This window comes from Microtus oregoni, unplaced genomic scaffold, assembly GCF_018167655.1.
Source record: "Microtus oregoni isolate MIOR12 unplaced genomic scaffold, Mior012 000008F_ref0000371, whole genome shotgun sequence".
Lineage (NCBI taxonomy): Eukaryota > Metazoa > Chordata > Mammalia > Rodentia > Cricetidae > Microtus > Microtus oregoni.
In genome coordinates, this window is record NW_024543067.1 from 11,894,685 (window position 1) to 11,913,606 (window position 18,922).

Below are 18,922 nucleotides of genomic sequence, written 5' to 3' on the forward strand. Positions count from 1 at the left end.
GGACTGGGAAGACAGTGTGCTTTGAGATACGTAAACCTTGTAAAAAAATAAACCATTGTAAAACCATATGAAAAGACACACACTGATTCTGTGCAATATAGCAAATCGATAAGAAAACACTGTAAAAATGTACCTGTTTAAAATACCATCTACCATTTTTTTTGTACACAAAGCATTATATATCAAAGGCCTACATATATATCATCTAATGGCACTTGAAACGAATATAATAAGTCTTAAAATAAAAGGCATAACCTATAGAAAGTTTCCGTAAAAGTTTAGGTTCATTTTGAAAGTGCTATATCTTGTAGTAATGTGAAGTATAGAGGTTGACCAAGCTCTATTTTTTTAATGGGCCTATATGTGTACTGCTCACTAGATGAACGATCCTGAAATATGTACTCTATAACATTCATTATTAGCTTAATAAAGCAATCAGCTCTGGCTCATGTTTCAGTCAGTATATGGTTTTAAAAAACCGTCACTGTCCAAATTAACACAATATATCACTATATTCCACAAATGGCTAAAAAAAAAAAGCAACAAAGACGCAAAAACACACAGCTCGAAAGAAACGCTGACTGAAATAATAATAATAAAAAAAAAGTCGCACACAGAACGGTGCACAACCCACCAAGACAACTTAAGTCCTAGAAAACTGAGCGACGGAACAGGGTTTTAAATGAGAGCTTAACAGGGACCAATAACTACCAGGGTGGTATTAGTAAATATCAGTGGAGTATATTGCCTATGGCGCCTCGGTTCTCCCACCGCCGTGCTCCTGCAGCTGCTGATACAGTCTGCACGCACACGTGGGGGTCAAACTGATGAGGCTCGGTATCTTGTCTGAGCTCCAAACTCTACACTAAACTATTTTTCGTTAAGGTTAATCCCTTTTCTTTCAGCCAATCTAAGGCACTATCAGAAATGCCAAGGACGATGAATCCGGCCACTGGTGAATGGAAAACAGCATTGGCAAGAACTATCCCTAATCACACCTACTTCAAATAAAAACGCAACAAGTGACAACATTTTCTGGGGGGCGGGGAGCCAATTCTGTGCCACATCCTTGTTAAAACATTGTGCAATTACATCACAAGCTGCCTGATCTTTAATAGAAAAAAATCTATCAAGAAAGGGTTTAGTGACCACTGCAGTCAATTAAAAAAACAAAACAAAACAAACAAACAAACAAAAAAATCCAACCCAACTTGCTGGATTCCCTCTTACTTTGAAGTGTTCTTCAAGTCTGTGGGGGCAGCAATAGGCAGAGAGGTGTACATACAAAGAAAATGAAGACTCTACGTTTTAACACTGGTACCCTGGAAGATGTGTATTAGAGTTCTGTGCAGGGCAAGAATTAGGATAAAAATATATTTATATATATACAGATATGGCGCCTTTCCCATTTCAAAATGCTTTATTTCATATATCCTGGTACTCCCTTTTTTTCAATTAGCAGTGAAATACAGCCCACAGAGGCCGACGTCTCGGGTCATTAGTGTGACTTTTTCTTACGCAAATTTGAGATAGAATAGGCTAGTGCTTTCGTATGTGGTGTCTGGGACCAACCTCTACATAAAAATAGGTTTTCTATTTACTTGTACTCTGTCACCAACTTTCTTTTCCTTTTTCCATGGTGAGTAAAGCAATATTGAACACTAATCATTCAACTAGAGCTTTAGGTAAGCGATCTGTTTCACAGAAACTAAGGAAGCCGCCTTGAAGCAGAGCAAAGAGCCCACGTGGAGAGTGAGCGCGCTCCCGACCACAGCTCAGGAGCAGCTTGAAGAGCTAAAAATGCATTTCCTTATTAACATATATAATTTTAATGCCTTTGGAACACTTTTTTTTAATAAAATGTAAATTTTCATAATAAAATTTAAATACATAAGTATAAAAACTATTGCTCCAGGGTGAAAACCGGGAGCGAGAGCCCTCCGGAGAGAGACTCTGAGTCTATGAAGTGCGCAGACGTGTGTGTAACATACAGCGGGAGCGAGAGCCCTCCGGAGAGAGACTCTGAGTCTATGAAGTGCGCAGACGTGTGTAACAAACAGCAAAAGCCCCATCCATATGACATCTTACACTTCTCCTCGATTTATACTACTCCCAAGTATTTTAAATAATGCGTTATATTCAGCAATCTATACTCATGTTTAGAATTATTGGTAAACAATGCAATCTGCAGTGATAGTTGGCCCTAGGAAAGGGAACGGGTTTCCCCATACAGGGCTAATTGAGTGCTCAGAAATTCAGAAATATTTTTTTTCTTTTTCTTTTTTTTTTTTAAGAGATACATACTCTTCTGTAAATTTTCCCCTACCCCTGCCCCAACAAAAGGGGTCTCAAAATAAGGAGTTAACAAGTGCTTAATAGATACAGCTTGTAGGCTGATGCCACGAGCAACCCTTAGGAAAATCTCCACGGCACCGCTGATCAGAGCCCTGGCTGGCATGAGGAAGCCATTACTACCGCGTCTGTGAGCACCATACCCTCGGTGCTTCCACACTCACTCGGTGTATGCTTTATTTTCCTTGTTTCCTCTACAAACTCGGCTTATTGTGTGACACTTCTCCCACTCTCTAAGATGTGTCAAAAGTGGGGTTTTACTGTGTGGGTTGTGTAAGACGTCGTGGAGACTCCTCAGGTAGCATTTTAATGTGTTTAAGTTCTCCATCCAACCACGGCAGGGCGAGGAGGACGTACATTGCTGTTTTAGAAGTGATGGGATAGATGGGCTTTTACTCTGCCCCGAAAGAGTCCAGTTTTCAGCTCTGGCAACGGTGGGGATTCTCTAGACAAGTTCTGAGGTTTGGCTGTATGTTTGACATCCATCGTCCTGCCGAGGAGTCTACTCTGGGTTTCACTGACTACTGCCCCATAATGGCCCCAAGACTCTGGACTGACTACGGACAACATGCAACATTAAGAATGCTGGTACACTGAGGCCATCCTGGGTACGAAAGGCGAAGGACATGAAACAGGACATCTCTACCCTGCTCCTAAAGACTGATGCCACACACTGTTAACATAAAGAGAAGATGGTTGAGATGTGGCAAAACAGTGCCAACACAGAACACCCTGTGACCTCTCAAGGTTCCTTTTGGATACCGAGACTCTCTTCTCTCATTTTGTCAGACAACAGTCTTCAAAATATATTGATCTGAAATGATGGCATATTTAAGAAACCACTATAATCTCCCCAAGCTGGATTCTCGATTTCTTTAAAACACTTGATCATGAATCTATTTAGTGGCTAGCAAAACATGTAAAACACCTCAGCTATTCACACATGCTACATAAGATTTACATTGTATTGCATATTTGCAAAAAAAAATGAGCCAAATGTCCGATGCCCAATGCTATTAGACAAAAATGAAAATTTTAAAGTCTAATAGTAATTTGAACACAGGACCTGAAGAATTTAATGATAATAATGGCGCTCCTATATGAAATAAAACTCTGAGACTATGACAACTGGCAGTAAATCGGGAGAAACGGCAAACATATTAAACAATGAATGGTTTCAAAGCTTACCGAAGAGGCTAGTTCCTATTATTTACTGGCTTCGTGAAACCTGATATTATACAAAAGCAGAAGTTTTTGTATTGTCTTAAAGTAGGCACTAAGATAAAACGGTCAGCGAGGGCGGGGCTACACGCGCTCCTCCCTCTCGAACCTGCCGCCAGGCCCTACTGGAAGGCCTGGTGGAAACGGGGCAGGGTGGTGCTCGAGCTCAGGCTGCTCGTGAACGCCGCCGAGAGCGAGTGCAGAGAACCGAGACCCACGGAGCTCGCAGGATCCTGGAGATCCTGTGTTTGGGCAGGCAGCTGAGAAACAGAAGAATGCGCTTCGTCTTGGGAATAGCTCATCCCGAGGCTCCCCACGGACAGAGGATTGTAAGGAGGGCCATTTAATGGTATAAAATTGAACAGCTGAGAAAAATCCAATGCTGGTGTGTTGAGGGGGTCACTGATGGAAATAGAGCTCTTTGACAGCGAGAGGTCCCCCGCACCGTCATCGAGGGACCCGCTCTGAGGATCTAACCCTAACTTAGATGACGACGCTTGAGAATCCTGGGAGGAAGAGGGCGCACCACTTTGTAACTCCATCAGGTAACTCTCAATTTCCCCTTTTAATGGCTGTTCTTTTTCAGGAATAGAGATTGCGTATGAGGTAGAACTGAACGGGCATTTGAAAGCAAGATGGTGGGAGGGATGAACAGCATCCATATCTATGGGGCACGTCATTCCCAAAGGTAAGGTTGTGATCATTTGGTGAGCAGATCCGGAGCTCTGCATGGACTGAAATGGAGTGTTATAGAGGTTTAACTGCAAAGTGTTTGTGAATGGCTTGGACAAGAGTTCACTGGAAGGTAAGGACATCACCGGCAGGAGCTCGTCTTTTATAGGCACAGACATGTTACAGGTGAAAGGGTCCAGGAAATCTACCGGTTCCGTTTTGACCTTGAGAAGCTCTTGGTTGTGACTCTTCTTCATGTGTCGAGTGAGGTGATCCTTCCGTCCGAATCTCTGTGCACAGTACTGGCAGAGGAAGTCCTTTCTCCCCGTGTGCACCACCATGTGTCTCCGGACGTCCTTCCGGGTGTAGAACCTGCGCTCACAATGCTCGCACTGGTGCTTCTTCTCCTTCACGCCCCCAGAGGACTTGCCGGCGTGCGACTTCAGGTGCTCCAGGAGCACGCCCGTGCTTTCAAAAGTCTGCAAACACACCTTGCAGGTGAGGTCGCCGCTGGTGGCAGCGTGCAGGGCCAAGTGCCGCTTGAAGCCGAGCTTGGTGTTGTAGCTCTTGCCGCACTCCTCGCATTTGAAGGTCTCTTTGTTGGGGTCGTGGGTGTGGAGGTGATTCTTCAGGTGGTCTTTGCGGTGAAACATTTTCTCACAATAATTACACTTGTGGGTTTTCTCAGGAGAGTGAGTAGCCATGTGCCTTTAAACATAGATAGATTCTGTGAGTGAATATCTTAGCAAAAGGGTACATGCTCATTCTTCAAATGGGAAGCTAAACTATAAGGCTAGCTCACAGCTCTCTTAACGAGGGTCTCCCTGAGTAGCACACAGCACAGCACAGTCAACACACTGCAGAACCTGAGCCGTCTACGTTGCCTCTTTAGTGCTGACTGCTTTTCAGTTCTCATTCAAAAGTAAACAAGCAAGACCGAACACATTCATGTAATGTCCACACCCTTTCCATGAAGAAATTTCTCTTTACACATGGAAATTCTACTCTCATTAAGCATTTTTACTTTAAAAAAAATCCAAAGACACTACCACAGAAGTATGTAACTTAGAATATTTCAGGCTACCCAATGTCTAATCTACTTAACATTTCCTGTCTGCGAATGAGCTGAGAAATGTGTATACAGATACACACACTTACAACGGCTTCAGACGGCCAACACAAGAGAAAGCATAATCTGAAAGACAAATAGAGCGTAGTACCTTTGTAATTTGTACTTAGAAACAAAGGCCTTGGTGCAGTCTTGTTGTGTGCACTTGTAGGGCCTCTCTCCTGTGTGAGAGTAGGAGTGAACCTTTAATTTCTCAACACTGTTAAAGGCCTTGTCACACAGTTGGCAAGGGAAGTTTTTTCTTGGTTTGGTTTCACCACGCTTACGTTTCCCTGAAGGGGCTTTCTGGGTATCTCTTACTTCTGACAAATCACCAGGAATGACAGTGGCCATCGCAGCCTAAACCAGGCCTTCTTGTTGGACACCTGGGAACTGCCCAACTCCACTAAGTGATATAGCTTTAGGTGGCTTCTCAAGTTTCATGTGGTCGTAAAAGAAAGCAAAAAGGGACTGGAAAAAAAAATAAGAAACAACTAGTTTGTAACTAAACTCAATTAAAAAATTATTTGCTTTGTGATGCTTTTGAATTAAAAAAGAAACCATAAAATGGATTCAGCTGGTCCAATGTAATATCTGTAGGTTCCTTTGTATTTTCCAAAACAGATAGATATCAATGCATTGCTCAGAATGGACAGTTCATACATACCCTGAAATCGCACCTGACAAACGCTGGACTTAGCAGGACAGCAGTGAACTCACGAACTCTCAGAGTAGGGTCTAAAGGTTGCACCAGAAACTTCCCATCTTACAGCTGAACAGCCACTGCACTCTGTGCCCGCCATGCTGTGCACGTGGGTCACGCGGACACACACGCACTTAGAGCACCTGGCAAACCAGGGAGTCCATGGAAGAGGTGCGGGAAGCTGAGATCCCGTAGGAAGAGGTGGAAGCACCACTGAGTGCAAACTGACCCTTTGACCAGTGTTAGAATACTCCGAGGGGGCTTCTGAACAAGGGTGGAAGTGATTGATCTTCAGAACAAATATTCTTGAAATGGTAAAGCCTGTTGATACTACTTGAGGTGAACACTGCAGACCCTTGTCATCTGGGGAAGTAGGGTTAGTGTCCCTCAATTGTTTCTACGTCACAGAGAAGATTATTCTCACTGGGTGCACTAATGTTACTAATAAGCTGGAGCCATTAGGCCTCCCCAAGCTGAACAAATTAACTTTTGATACAACTGAACCTGAGTGTGGCACACCTGTTCAGAGTTCTCAACATCTGTGCAAAAACGCATCATCACAGAAGTGTTTCGCCCTGAGTTTCAATTCACTATCAGTGCTATGAGAAAGAACGAAGTATGTATCTTGAGCAACAAAGAGTATGTCGTTACTTTTAAACAAGATAATTGAAACTAAACAGAAACCTCCATAGATAAGAAGTAGTTAATATAATTAACTCTATTTCTCAGAGCAGGAAAATCAACTCCTCAAAGACTTTACTGCTATGTGAGTTAGATCAGTGGTTCTCAACCTCCCGAATGCCACCACCCTTTAATACAGTCCCTCATGTTGGAGTGACCCCCCAACTATAAGAGTACTTTGTTGCAACTTTATAACTACAAGTCTGCTACTGTTATGAATCATGATGTAAACATTTGATATGTGACACGGGTGCGGTGAGAACCACTGAGGCAAATGTTCCCTCAAGGTTTCCTAAGGTAATTTAGAGGGGTTCTTCCAGGAGACCACAGAAGTGGTAGCAACTGTAATGCCTTTTAAAAGGATCTGACTACTAAATATAGTTAAATGAATTTGCCATCCTCTTATATATTTTAAAGAAAAAAACACAACTTCCTTATCTCACCTGTGTTTTGGTATACACATGCCTTTACACAATTTAGTGTGTTACACTCACTTTCATAGATTCCACTTAGATTTTTTTCAGGAATTCTAAACATCTACTTTTGGTAATACTTAAGTGCATGCCGTATCTTTTTGTGCTTTAGCAGAGAGGCTGTCCCTAGTAGACTAAGCAGCAGTGAGCCATTATGACTGAAGCAGTACAGCATTCAGGCAAGCTGAGCACATACAGTTTCTTTTTGTAAGACAGATGCAGGCCTTTACATTTTCTAAATATCAGGAAGCTCCTCTTGCAGTTTACAAATGATATTAATATGATGTAATGAGTATCACACACTGATGCAGCTGTTAGCTCTGACATCACACACTGATGCAGCTGTTAGCTCTGACATCACACACTGATGCAGCTGTTAGCTCTGACATCACAGCACGGATGAGCTGTTAGCTCTGACATCACAGCACTAATGCAGCTGTTAGCTCTGACATCACAGCACTAACGCAGCTGTTAGCTCTGACATCACAGCACTAATGCAGCTGTTAGCTCTGATATCACAGCACTAACACAGCTGTTAGCTCTGACATAATATAACTCAGTCGTTAGATCTGACATCATAGCACTGTTGCAGCTGTTAGCTCTGACATCACAGCAGTGATGAGCTGTTAGCTCTGGCTGTGGGTTTTCTGAAGCTCAAAGATTTGCTCTCTTCCTGTTATGAGCTCATTCAAAGGACAGATGTTTTGCCTCCCTTCATGTTAGGGGTAAGAGCTACTCTACAGATCAATAATGACAGTAAATTAGTATACAGCTTTAATTTTCACTGTGACCTCCTCACTTAATGCTTTCATAGACCTACTGAGACTCTGACCACGTCAATCATTTTCCAACTGCAGGATCAAAAGGGAATGCAAGGCATCTAAATAACTAGGTCTGAACACTGGTCATAATCACCACTATAGCAACACAGCTGTGACGCTGAGGATTCCAGAAGAGAAAAGCAACTTTAATGCAACTCCTTCCTGACAAGACATTAAAAGGGCACCATAAAACAACATGCACGCATCTGATCATATTAAACCGGGGTACTCAATCTGAAGTAACGAATGGATGTTTCTGGATGTACATACTGAGCAATGAGGAAGTGCACTGATAGCAAATATTACACTTTTCTAAGACCAGCTGAAAATTTTCATGGCTGATAATGCTTTTATATTTTAATCCATTACAAAATTCAAATTACTTATCATAGGTACATTTAAAATTTCAGGATAAATATAAAGTTGTGAATGTAACATCAAATAAAAATTATATTCATAACATGTTTATCAACCAAATACTTTAAAGGCACATGCACATAACTAGTGATTTTTGTTCAATGTATACCTGATTAAGGATGGAAAAAGCCTCAGACTTTGATCTTAGCCAGTCCCATTAACTCTTCGTGGAAGAGAGCAGAATCCAGCCCTTCCCATTTTGGCCAATCTATGAAGAAGTAAAAACAGAATGGATTATAGTATAAGTGAAAGTAGAGTGTGAAGGGCAGAAAATAAAGCATGAACGAACTGCAATTTCATAGCGCATGCTATACTCCACTCTGCTGCTGGGTCGTGCATTAATCCCCACCAACTGCTTGCTTCGATTAGTTGTAAGCACACTTTACATGGCCAAATAAATGCACACATAAAAAGAAAAACAGCATTACCTAGAAAAAAAATGCCAATTTGTGATGCTGAATGATTCCCCACTTGTTAATAAAAAAGGAACCTAACCAAGGGAAATGGCTCTTAGAGTTACTGACCACAAACAAAGCTGGCGAAGAGTCATTAGGCTTAATGTGGTGGAAGATACAAACTCAATTTTCATCAGGAGAGTGCCTCTGGAAACCTCATCTCAGCATGGCTACCCACACTGCCTACACTTATAACGGGGGCTACTTACAGAACTGCCAATTTAAACTGAAGAATGGGGTAAGGCTGGTTGGAATGTGGCAACCACTCTCCGTTCAGATTCCAGGTACATATGGGGACGTTAAATACAGCTTTGCTACAAGAGGCAGGTGTCAGGGAAAAGGCAATACTCGTTGCGTGAGACCACTGTTGAAAAGCCTGAAGATATCTTAAAGATGCCTGCTGGTAGCTAGGTCTTTAGCTGACTGATAGTATATATACAAACTGTGTTAATATTTACGATGAAAGAAAATGGCACAACAATGGTATAAAGTAAAAGAGATCTACAATTATTACAAAGAATACAAGGCAAACAGTGGTTAGTACGCTGTGATTATTTGTAATTAAGTACTCAGAAGTATTTAATTAGAAGAACTTGAGGGGTAATAAAAATCAAATACTTAAAAATCACTAACAAAAGGATTTGCCAATGACAGGTTCGGTTTAAAACTTTTCAAGTGTATAACAATCTAATAATATTTCTTAAAATCTTCACTTACTTTCAGAATTTTATGATATGTAAAATAATATAGAAAGAAAATATTTAGTAGAGGACATTCAAGCATCGTTACAAAATTACTAAGTACATAGAAACCAGTATTATTATTATTCACATTATTTTAAAAAACTTTAGACAAATAAAGGTATTTTTAAAAGTCCAAGCAAAAGCCCCATTTTTATTAAGCATAGGACATGCATAAGTGGAAGAACATTAAAACTGCAAAGCAGCAACATTAGTTTTGTCAATACTTACTTGCCCAGGGACACACTGAATATTTGGTGTGGTAATTATGAACATAAAAGTTCATTTTATGTGCTATTACCTGAATAATGTAAATACTTTATAAAGAGTATTTTAATTTTTGGCCTTTCCTTGTAGTCAGTGACCAAGATGGCTGCATCTACCCCCACTGCTAGTGAACTACGTGCTGTCTGTGTCAAGACAGGATTTAGGTGCCAACTCCTATCTCATCTCCATTCTACTGTGATCTGTGATAGGGCAGGTTAGCAAGGCAACCTGCATGTGGAGAAATCCTGACATTACACTTAGAGCCCAGAAGGAGGTCAGTGCTATCAGTATTCTATAAGAACTGCCAAAAAAAAAAAAAAAAAATTCCAAAAGGAAGTAGTAACTAAGGAAAAAGTTTAAAAGCAATTTGCAAGGTAAATTTTTAAATAATTTAATTAATCATTAAAATAATTAGCAATTCTGAGTGCATGATTTGGGTAGAATTCTAAAACCAAAGTTGACTAGCAAATAACAAATCTGTATTTTTTGTTATAAATCTTACTGCCTTCTAAAGACATCACACTCTACCTATGCTGAGCTGTGCAGGGCATTTCATAACAGAAAGGCCTTAGTGGCTAAGGATTTCAGACAGTCCACAAACAGAACTGTCTACAAATTACCCCCGCTATATAGCTTATATCCAGAAATAAAATTGCAAATAAAGCCACCATGTTAATTTAGTTTATCTTAAAATGTAACTCCTAAATTAATTTCTCTAAATTTTACCCTACTTTGAATTTTTATTAGTTGCCAAATAATTTCAAAGAACTATTCATTATTTCCCTAAACAAAGGAAATCAGGAGTTGATTAGATTTGGACAGAATAAATATAAAAAATAAACACAGCTTATATTTATGTATTCCTAACTAAAATGCTAACTACACTTATCTGTGTATTCTGAGTCCAGCAGGGGTGGTGGGGATGGGGGTGGTGGTATCATCACCCAACAAACATACATTCCCTTTTCTAGTTAAATACTTTATCAAAGATCGGTTCCATCATTTAAGTGCTGGAATCCCTCTGTGCCTTTGTCTGAGGGATTGTAGAAGGTGGGGAGCACATACACCCACGCTATGCTGCCCTACAGTGACTTCAGAACACGCCCAGCCCTGCTGATTCCACCTCCACCCTACTCGGCAGGTTTCTGCTTTAGATAGCAGCGGTAGCTGGGGGAAAGAGTCTATGCTTGGGCACGGAAGTTCATCTTCTTACGTTTTGTTTTATTCTGAGGAAATAGTGGCTCATGAAGAAAAATAACAAGCAAACAAATTGCACATCAGGAGGGTTTACTGAAATTGATTTCTATGAGATGTTGAAACAGTTTTTGTATTTTGAATCCCACAGTTCTGAGAGTTGCTTTGTCAATAGTTATAAAGCCTGAGCCACACTTACCTGCACTGATAATGTTTTCATTTTAAAAAGTCAAAGAGATTTTGCTAAGAATCACCAAAGCTTTGCTCCCACTTATACGAATCATAACAAACCACTGGCTCACAATTCAGAGAGATGTCAACATGTGCTTAAAACACTTTCTTTCCGTAGAGAATGAACGGGGTGGATCACAGAAGGAAACTTAGCAGCGATAATACTTTATATGTATGATAAAATAGTAAAATGTTGAAGAACGGGAGATGAACTAGATTACATAACTGAACTCAACTTTGAAGGAGGCATACCATATATTTGGAGCACTGCTTTAAAACATCATTAATCCTATCTAACTTGGGAGTTCTCGGCAGTCAGCTCTCCGTCTACAGAGTCCCTTGCGAGAGAAGAATAGAAACTACATTGAATTACAAAACTTAAGAAAGGGTAATGAGGTGAGCATGATCAAAATGCATTCTATACACATATTAAGCTGTCAAAAAAATGAAGATTAAAAAGAAGACAAATGCAAAAATCAAACGAACAAAAAAGACCTTCAGAGAATGAGCAATCAACTGTAGGCAGCGCGGCGCAGGGTCAGGCCAGTTTTATTCACTGCTGTTTCCCATAAATGACAGTAAAGTAACTGTTGAATGAACAAGAAAGATTAAAACGGTAAGTGCTTACCACTAACATAACGACCTGCAGGCTTGCTCATCATAGCAGACAGAAGACAGCAAATACATATTCCAGTCCAAGATAATACTAGCACTTATAATAACCTGGTTGAAATATTCACCTTTTCCAGCATGCTCTAGTGGATGAGATCCTTATGGAATTAGCTAGCATGAGCAGAGAACATCAATCCAGCCCCACTCCTAATAAAATTTTCTAGAGTGAAACCATGCCTGGTACCTGTGCTACCTGGCCTGAAGCAGAAAGATGGTGAGATGCTCAGGTGGAGTGGATTATCTCTACAGGGGACAGAGGAGCAGCAAGCCCACGGTGAAGCAGTGAGCACAGCCAAGATGTGTACTTAACTCACCTGAATTTCGGGTCATCAAGAACTCAGCAATGAGACTTGAGCAAAATCACATTACTTACTTTTAACTACATTAGATGTCAGTCAATTAATCATACAGTTAAGGATGCCTTTTGAAAATTTTCTACATTTGATTTTTTTCTATTTGTTTTGAGTAATTTGTTTTACGACAATCTTTTTCAACTTTACCACAAAATTAGCCCTAATCATATCTAGACGCATCCTATATTTAATATAAAGCAAAAACTTAGAGAGGCGAAGGAAATGGCTTATCTTTTTGTTTTTAAGGACAGGGAGGGCAATGTCCACAGATTTCAAACTTGGCACCCCAGAGTTTCCAGAAACTCCACCACTACTCTTCTTTCTAGAGAGTCACACAGAACAGCAGACACCCAGGAACACGGGAAAGTCAAGCAAATGTGCTTTTAAATTCACAAATACATGCCCTGGTTATTTATTATGGAGGAAAAGGGCCAGCGAGTTAAAGCGGATGAATGGGCGGTGACTCAGGAGACAGCAGGCATGTCTTACGTGTACGGGAGATCTCTGTGACTGCACATCTTTATGAAATGGAAACCAGGACATGGAGCATGCCAGGCATGTCTCACTTGGTGTAGGAACACTAGTTCTTGCACGGAGTAAACAAAAGAGGAATCGCAGAAGAGGAAGTGAGGAGGGCGAGCAGGAGGGGCAGCTGATCGCGATTAGAACAATGCAAAGTAAGAAAGTTTAATCAATACTAGTAGCTGTTTTTGGAGGATTTTCTGGGCTTCTAAAAAGGCACAAACATCTCCATATTTGCCATGCAGCTACATTAGGAAGGCGGTTGCCCATGGGTCACGTTCCTGAGTTCGTTTTCACTACCACAAACTGCATGTGTTGCTGGGGTGGGTGCTGATGAACTACCCTAACACACCGATGTCCTGAACCACTTAGAGTATGTCTTCTAAGATGAGTAGTTACCTAATGCAATTCAAATTACAGAATCCAGGTTTCATGTCTGGATTCTCAGGCACGCATAGCAAATCTGCAGATAAGCTCAGGAAAAGGTGGTGATCAGATGGAACGGAAGAAAAGTGCTAAGTAAAATCTTAGTTATAATAATGTACGTGAAGCCAGGCAGTGGTGGCGCACACCTTTAATCCCAGCACTCTGAAGGCAGAGGCAGGCGGAGCTCTGTGAGTTTGAGGCCAGCCTGGTCTACAAAGTGAGTTTAGAACAGGCTCCAAAGCTACAGAGAAACCCTGTCTTGAAATAAACAAAACAAAAATGTGAGAAATCACTTTCAAGCTATCAAAGTAGCGCACACTGTAAATGTAGGCCGTGCAGTGTGAGGAGGGATAAACGCTACCTAAGCTGCATGCTGAGGCTCAAGAAACAAAAAAATGCATGGCCACAGAACCCAGTCCTCACGAAAGGCTCTGCCCCTGCTACTAGTCTGTGCACCCTGTGCTACATCGTGCGACTGTCAAGGTTAAAATCACATCTAGAAACAGCAACTTCTCTTTAATCCCACATCTCCAAGATGACCAGGATTAGGCTAGGCAACATCATCAAGAGACCTAGCCAGTGTCCTGCCGTGCTGTGGTCATCTGATAAACTTTATTCATTTGGGGTTTTGTGTGACAGGGTTTCTCCAACTCAGAGACCCGCCTGCCTCTGCCTCCCAAGTGCTGGGATTAAAAGCGTGTGCCACCACTGGCTGGCTCTATCTGATAAATATTTGTTGAGAAGAGCTGCAGTCCCTGGTAAGGGATCGCAAGAAGCAGAGCAGGCAGGGAAGCATGTTGTGAGCTCTGGAAACATCAGCCAGCTGCAAAGCACGACCAGAGAAAACCTAAGGCAGTGAAATGGTTAGCGTGCTCTGACAGAGGGGTGAGCGGGATGTGTCCAGGATGGCTGGAGGCCACTGGGGAGCCTTACTGCTTCTGCACCCCAGCAGGTGGCCCCAGAAGACAGGAGTGCAAGCAGGGGCCTTAGGCACATGCTATTCAGACCAGGCAGGCTGGGAACTAAATGGTGGACATCCCAGAAACTGTCCTTGTTCACACGCTCTGCCCCCGTACCCATAAGCACATGTGCCCTGTGCTGATCACAATGCATTGTCTGGAAATGACGAGAGTCTTATGCAAAGAAAAATCATTTCAAGCGGAATTCTAAAGCCTTTAAAGAGAATATTCTATATGTGAGGTTAAGAATGAGGATGCCACTGTAAATATCAAAGGAAAAAAAAATCAACTGATCACAATACAAGAAAGTTAAAAAAGGTAAGCTTTGTATAAACAGTGTGGTTGAGAAAAAGTAAGTATTTTTCCTTTCTCTAGCTACTAAAAATAGCTCCACAGTAACAGAACTCAGAATAACACAATTGTAAAAGGAGGACATGAGGTGGGAGGGATGTGATTCAAAGTCCTAGGGGGAACTGGAACTGGGGTGATGGGTGGGTCTGGTACATTATGTACATGTACAAAATTTTCAAAAAATAAATAAAACTAAAAGTCTCTATCATTATCAATGAAAATTCCATCATTAATAACAGTTTAAAAGATAATCCCACAGGGGCTGGAGAGATGGCTCAGAGGTTAAGAACATTGCCTGTTCTTCCAAAGGTCCTGAGTTCAATTCCCAGTAACCACATGGGGGCTCACAACCATCTGTAATGGAGTCTGGTGCCCTCTTCTGGCCTGCAGACATACACACAGAATATTGTATAAATAATAAATAAAGAAATAAATAAAAAAAAGATAATCCCACAAAATCAAAACAATCATTAACACTTTTATTAAAAATATCTGCAGTGCCAGCACTTGGGAGGCAGAGGCAGGCAGATCTCTGTGAGTTCGAGACCAGCCTGGTCTACAAGAGCTAGTTCCAGGACAGGCTCCAAAACCACAGAGAAACCCTGTCTTGAAAAACCAAAACAAACAAACAAACAAAAAAACCAAAAAAAAAAACTGCAGTGTAGAGATGACTAAAATTTTATGCTAACTCAAGCTTAAGTGTTTATTCTCCATAGAATGCTGTTGGTATTAAGATTAGTTTATGACCCTTTAATTGGACGGTTAGTTCTTGTCATGTTTCTGAGAGGTTCTGTTTAGTTCTCAGTCCAAGGCCTAGTTTCTCGGGGCGGGGGGAGGGGAGGGCATTGGCCATAGATGACCAGCTTAGGAGTTTGAATCCACTGAGTAACCACTTTTTCCTTTTCCAGGCTCCTTTTCCTGAAGTCATGGGGTCTGAGACTCTGAACTCCAGTCTTGGGCTTAAGGTCCCACTGACAGACTTACCTGGCTCAAATCCAGCTGTGCTCGGGTTCCCAATATTGCTATACCTCGATTCTGTGCCACTGAGTTATAACTACAGTTGGGGAAATCTAGATGCGTTCGTGTGTCCTCTTCCCGGCAGTGGTGGGAAGCTGCTCGGGTCCCACTGGGCTCTGCACTCTGGCACCAGCCCCGTTCTGGAGAGCCTACCTAACACCTAATGTGCGTCTCCTCCTGCACACAGCTTGTAAGAGCTCCTCGGCAGACGGGACACACAGTGGTTCTGGGGCGTAGTTTACCCCTCTGTGGGCTCTCTGAGAGGAGACACAAACAGGCTGTGCAGAAGCTATGCATTCTCTGCCTTGTCCAGATGACAGGTTAGTGGAAGTCCTGCAGATCACAGAACACTGCAAGTCCTAAGCTCCTATGTGGCAGGCTTATTACGTGGCATGCTTTTTAAAGCTGTTACTATGATAGCTCACATAATTAAGGATCAGGAGTCACTGATCCCTTTGAAAATCATGCCATATAATGATAAAAGCCACCTACCTGAGGCCCTGTTCCAAACTCTAGCAAGGTCACCTTATTAATAGATCATCATAGAATGAAGCATTCTGGGTGCCCAATCCCACCAAGGCAGCACTGAGAGGCAACCTAGGAAGAAAAGAAGAATTAGTTAGGAATTCCAAAAGGCAGGCTTGATCTGCTTTACGGCGTATTTGTCATTCATTATCACTTATTCTTTGCTGGGAGCAAATGTAAAACAAAATATAGTATGTTGGAAAATGAATATACACAAATGAGTATCTACAACTTGAGCCACAGTTATCTAAATGATTTATTTTTACTTCATTCAGCTATATTACAAATTTGCTGATATTTTTCAAATTGATCATTTATTTTCTTTTTATATTCTAAAGACATCTATTCTTCTCCATGACATCATCACAAAAATGTTTTGTCATGCCCTTCTTGTTCTGAGCAAAGACGAAGGAAGAACCGTGTCCTGTGAGTGATCGCACAAAGGGTGCGAACTCCTGATGGCCAGACCCACCTTCAACAATATAGGAAGAAAAATCGAAATGTGTTCTCGAGTACACCACATGTGCAGTCAGCCTTGGTACCCCAGGGTTGCAAATTATGAAGACAGACAGACCTCCAGGAGCATGTTCAAGACAGAAAAGGGAGGCTCCAAGGTCTACACAGAAAATCATCTGCTTCCTATCTGGAGCTGAGAGCCAAAGCCCAGTTCACACAGTGACCACTCTATTAAGATGAGTGGCCGACACTGATGTAAAAAATATGACCAACACCCACTATTCACAGTACTGCTCTCCCCTACCTGGGCACTGACAGATGCGACCTCTGTCCTGCAGGACTGTGCAAACTGCCATGAGGTGGCAGTAGTGAGAGCAGTGAGAAACAGTATTATACAGGACAAGGCACACAGGAAGTTCAGGAGGAAGAGATACTATTCATTTTTCATGACTTGCTTGAAGAATGTTCCCTTAAGACCCCTCTCCCTTCAAAAAAAAAAAGTGTGTGCGTCCAGAGTCTGCCAGGTTGGACACACTGGTCACTGGGTTCTAACATGACCTCTAATTGCAGTGCAATGCAGCTTCCACAGTTTCTGAAACAAGCACAGTGCAGCTCTGTTGCTGTGGATATGGCCACATGTGTGTCCTAATGAAATAATCAGGGGCTTTGGAAAAACGTGGCCATGATGAAAGCACTGAGGTCGACAAATACTTGGGGAGGCAGGAGGAGAGTGTGCTCTCTTGAATGAAAGCTGTGACCAGAGGAGCGGCCCAAAGACAAGGTGACAATTAGCAAAAGGAACATTCCCCGGAGACTGCTTCTGTGTTGGCGTCGTCAAAGCAGTAAGATAAGTAAGAGGGGAGCCCAAGGCAGCGCAGCCTGTGCCCAGACACACAATCAGCCAACTGGACACCAATGGCTACCAAGGTAGTGCAGCTGTGCCCAGACACACAACCAGCCAACTGGACACCAATGGCTACCAAGGTAGCGCAGCCTGTGCCCAGACACAATCAGCCAACTGGGCACCACTAAGCGTTACCACTAGGAGATAAAACCACAGAATTTCACAAGGAAGGAAGGAAAAGGTAGTAAAACAAAAACAGCTCTACTAAGAGCCATAGAACAACTCATAAACATTGTCTAGCAATAGCCATTTGGGGAGAAGGACACTAACTTTAGCAATAAAAACTATGGGCAGCAGAGGCCGGGTAAAGAACGAGAGGAGGGGCAGCAAGGAAGCATAAAAGAGGCCTGGCTGCTTGGCGGTGAAGGGCTTCCAGCAAGATGATGTTTTCTATTGTAGCATTTAAGAACAGAAGAGAGGAAGAAGGAAAGAGAGAGGGCAGGAGAGGGGGAAAGAAGAGAGGAAAAGGAAGGGGGAGAGGGGCAAGAAGGGCTGAGAAAGAGGAGGGAGAGGAAACTAGAGGAGGAGGAAGGAGGGGAGGATAGGATAAGAGGTTTAGTTACTCTTCTACAGCTGTGATAAAGCGCCGTGATGGAACTAAAGGATGCTTTATTTTGGGTCACAGCTGGAGGTGCAGTCCAGGGCAGCACAGCTGGAAAAGGCTGGTCCCACTGCCCCCACGGGGAGGAGGCAGCTCGCCATGCATGCTGTTCTCAGCACTCCCTCTTTATGTACTCTGGGACCCTGTGCCATCCACTTTTAGGATGCTCTTCCCACCTCGGCTAACCTAATCCACAGGACCCCTCACAGGCATGCCCCACGCTTGTCTCCTGGATGATCCAGGTCTTGCTAATAACCAACACTAGCCATCCCAGAAGGGGAGGGGAGGGAGGAAGCAGAGAAAGAGACTCAGCAGAAAGATCAGAAGGCTGAGTGTGAGCAGAATATAGGGAAGGACTTGTGGCAAGCAGAAGGGGACCCAAGGAAGACTGGCAGATGACTTTGTAGTAAGAAAACTGGTTTCCCTATATTGACTAGGGGTGTGTGTGTTCATCTGCTGATCTTTTCTTGTCCCAGAATGAAAAAATTCAGTTTCCTCATGCTGGCCATGGCTGAGCAGAAGGGCCCGGTTTGTAGTTTAACAATAAAGAGCAAGGTAGTAGATGGAGGAAGAACAGGGGAGTCAGGACATCCTCCCGTTTCACAAAACAATAAACAGAACTTGATACAAAGGACTCAGTCTTTTAGTTACTGCTGGTGGAAGACGGAAGACTAAACTGCCGAATCCTTCTGGAATATACTGTGGAAACGCAGAAAGTTCTTTAAAATCCAAACACATGGATTTGACAAATTATTTTTAAAAGTTAAAATGCTCTCTCTCTCTCTCTCTCTCTCTCTCTCT

General features: G+C 42.3%; 1 protein-coding gene across 2 annotated transcripts in view; it reads right to left on the reverse strand.

Annotated features, from left to right (window-relative positions):
- Window positions 1-3,174: 3,174 nt before the first annotated feature.
- Plag1 (PLAG1 zinc finger) overlaps window positions 3,175-18,922 on the reverse strand; it is a 38,843-nt gene continuing 23,095 nt past the window's right edge. The window contains exons 2-5 of one of the 2 annotated variants that reach the window (XM_041657689.1): window positions 16,128-16,232; window positions 8,558-8,656; window positions 5,466-5,824; window positions 3,175-4,953 (exon numbers count right to left, since the gene is read on the reverse strand). In XM_041657689.1, the coding sequence (XP_041513623.1) occupies window positions 3,696-4,953; window positions 5,466-5,707 (1,500 nt within the window). In that variant the 5' untranslated portion in view covers window positions 5,708-5,824; window positions 8,558-8,656; window positions 16,128-16,232 and the 3' untranslated portion in view covers window positions 3,175-3,695. The remainder of the gene's footprint in view (window positions 4,954-5,465; window positions 5,825-8,557; window positions 8,657-16,127; window positions 16,233-18,922) is intronic. The other variant, XM_041657690.1, reaches the window with a different exon arrangement.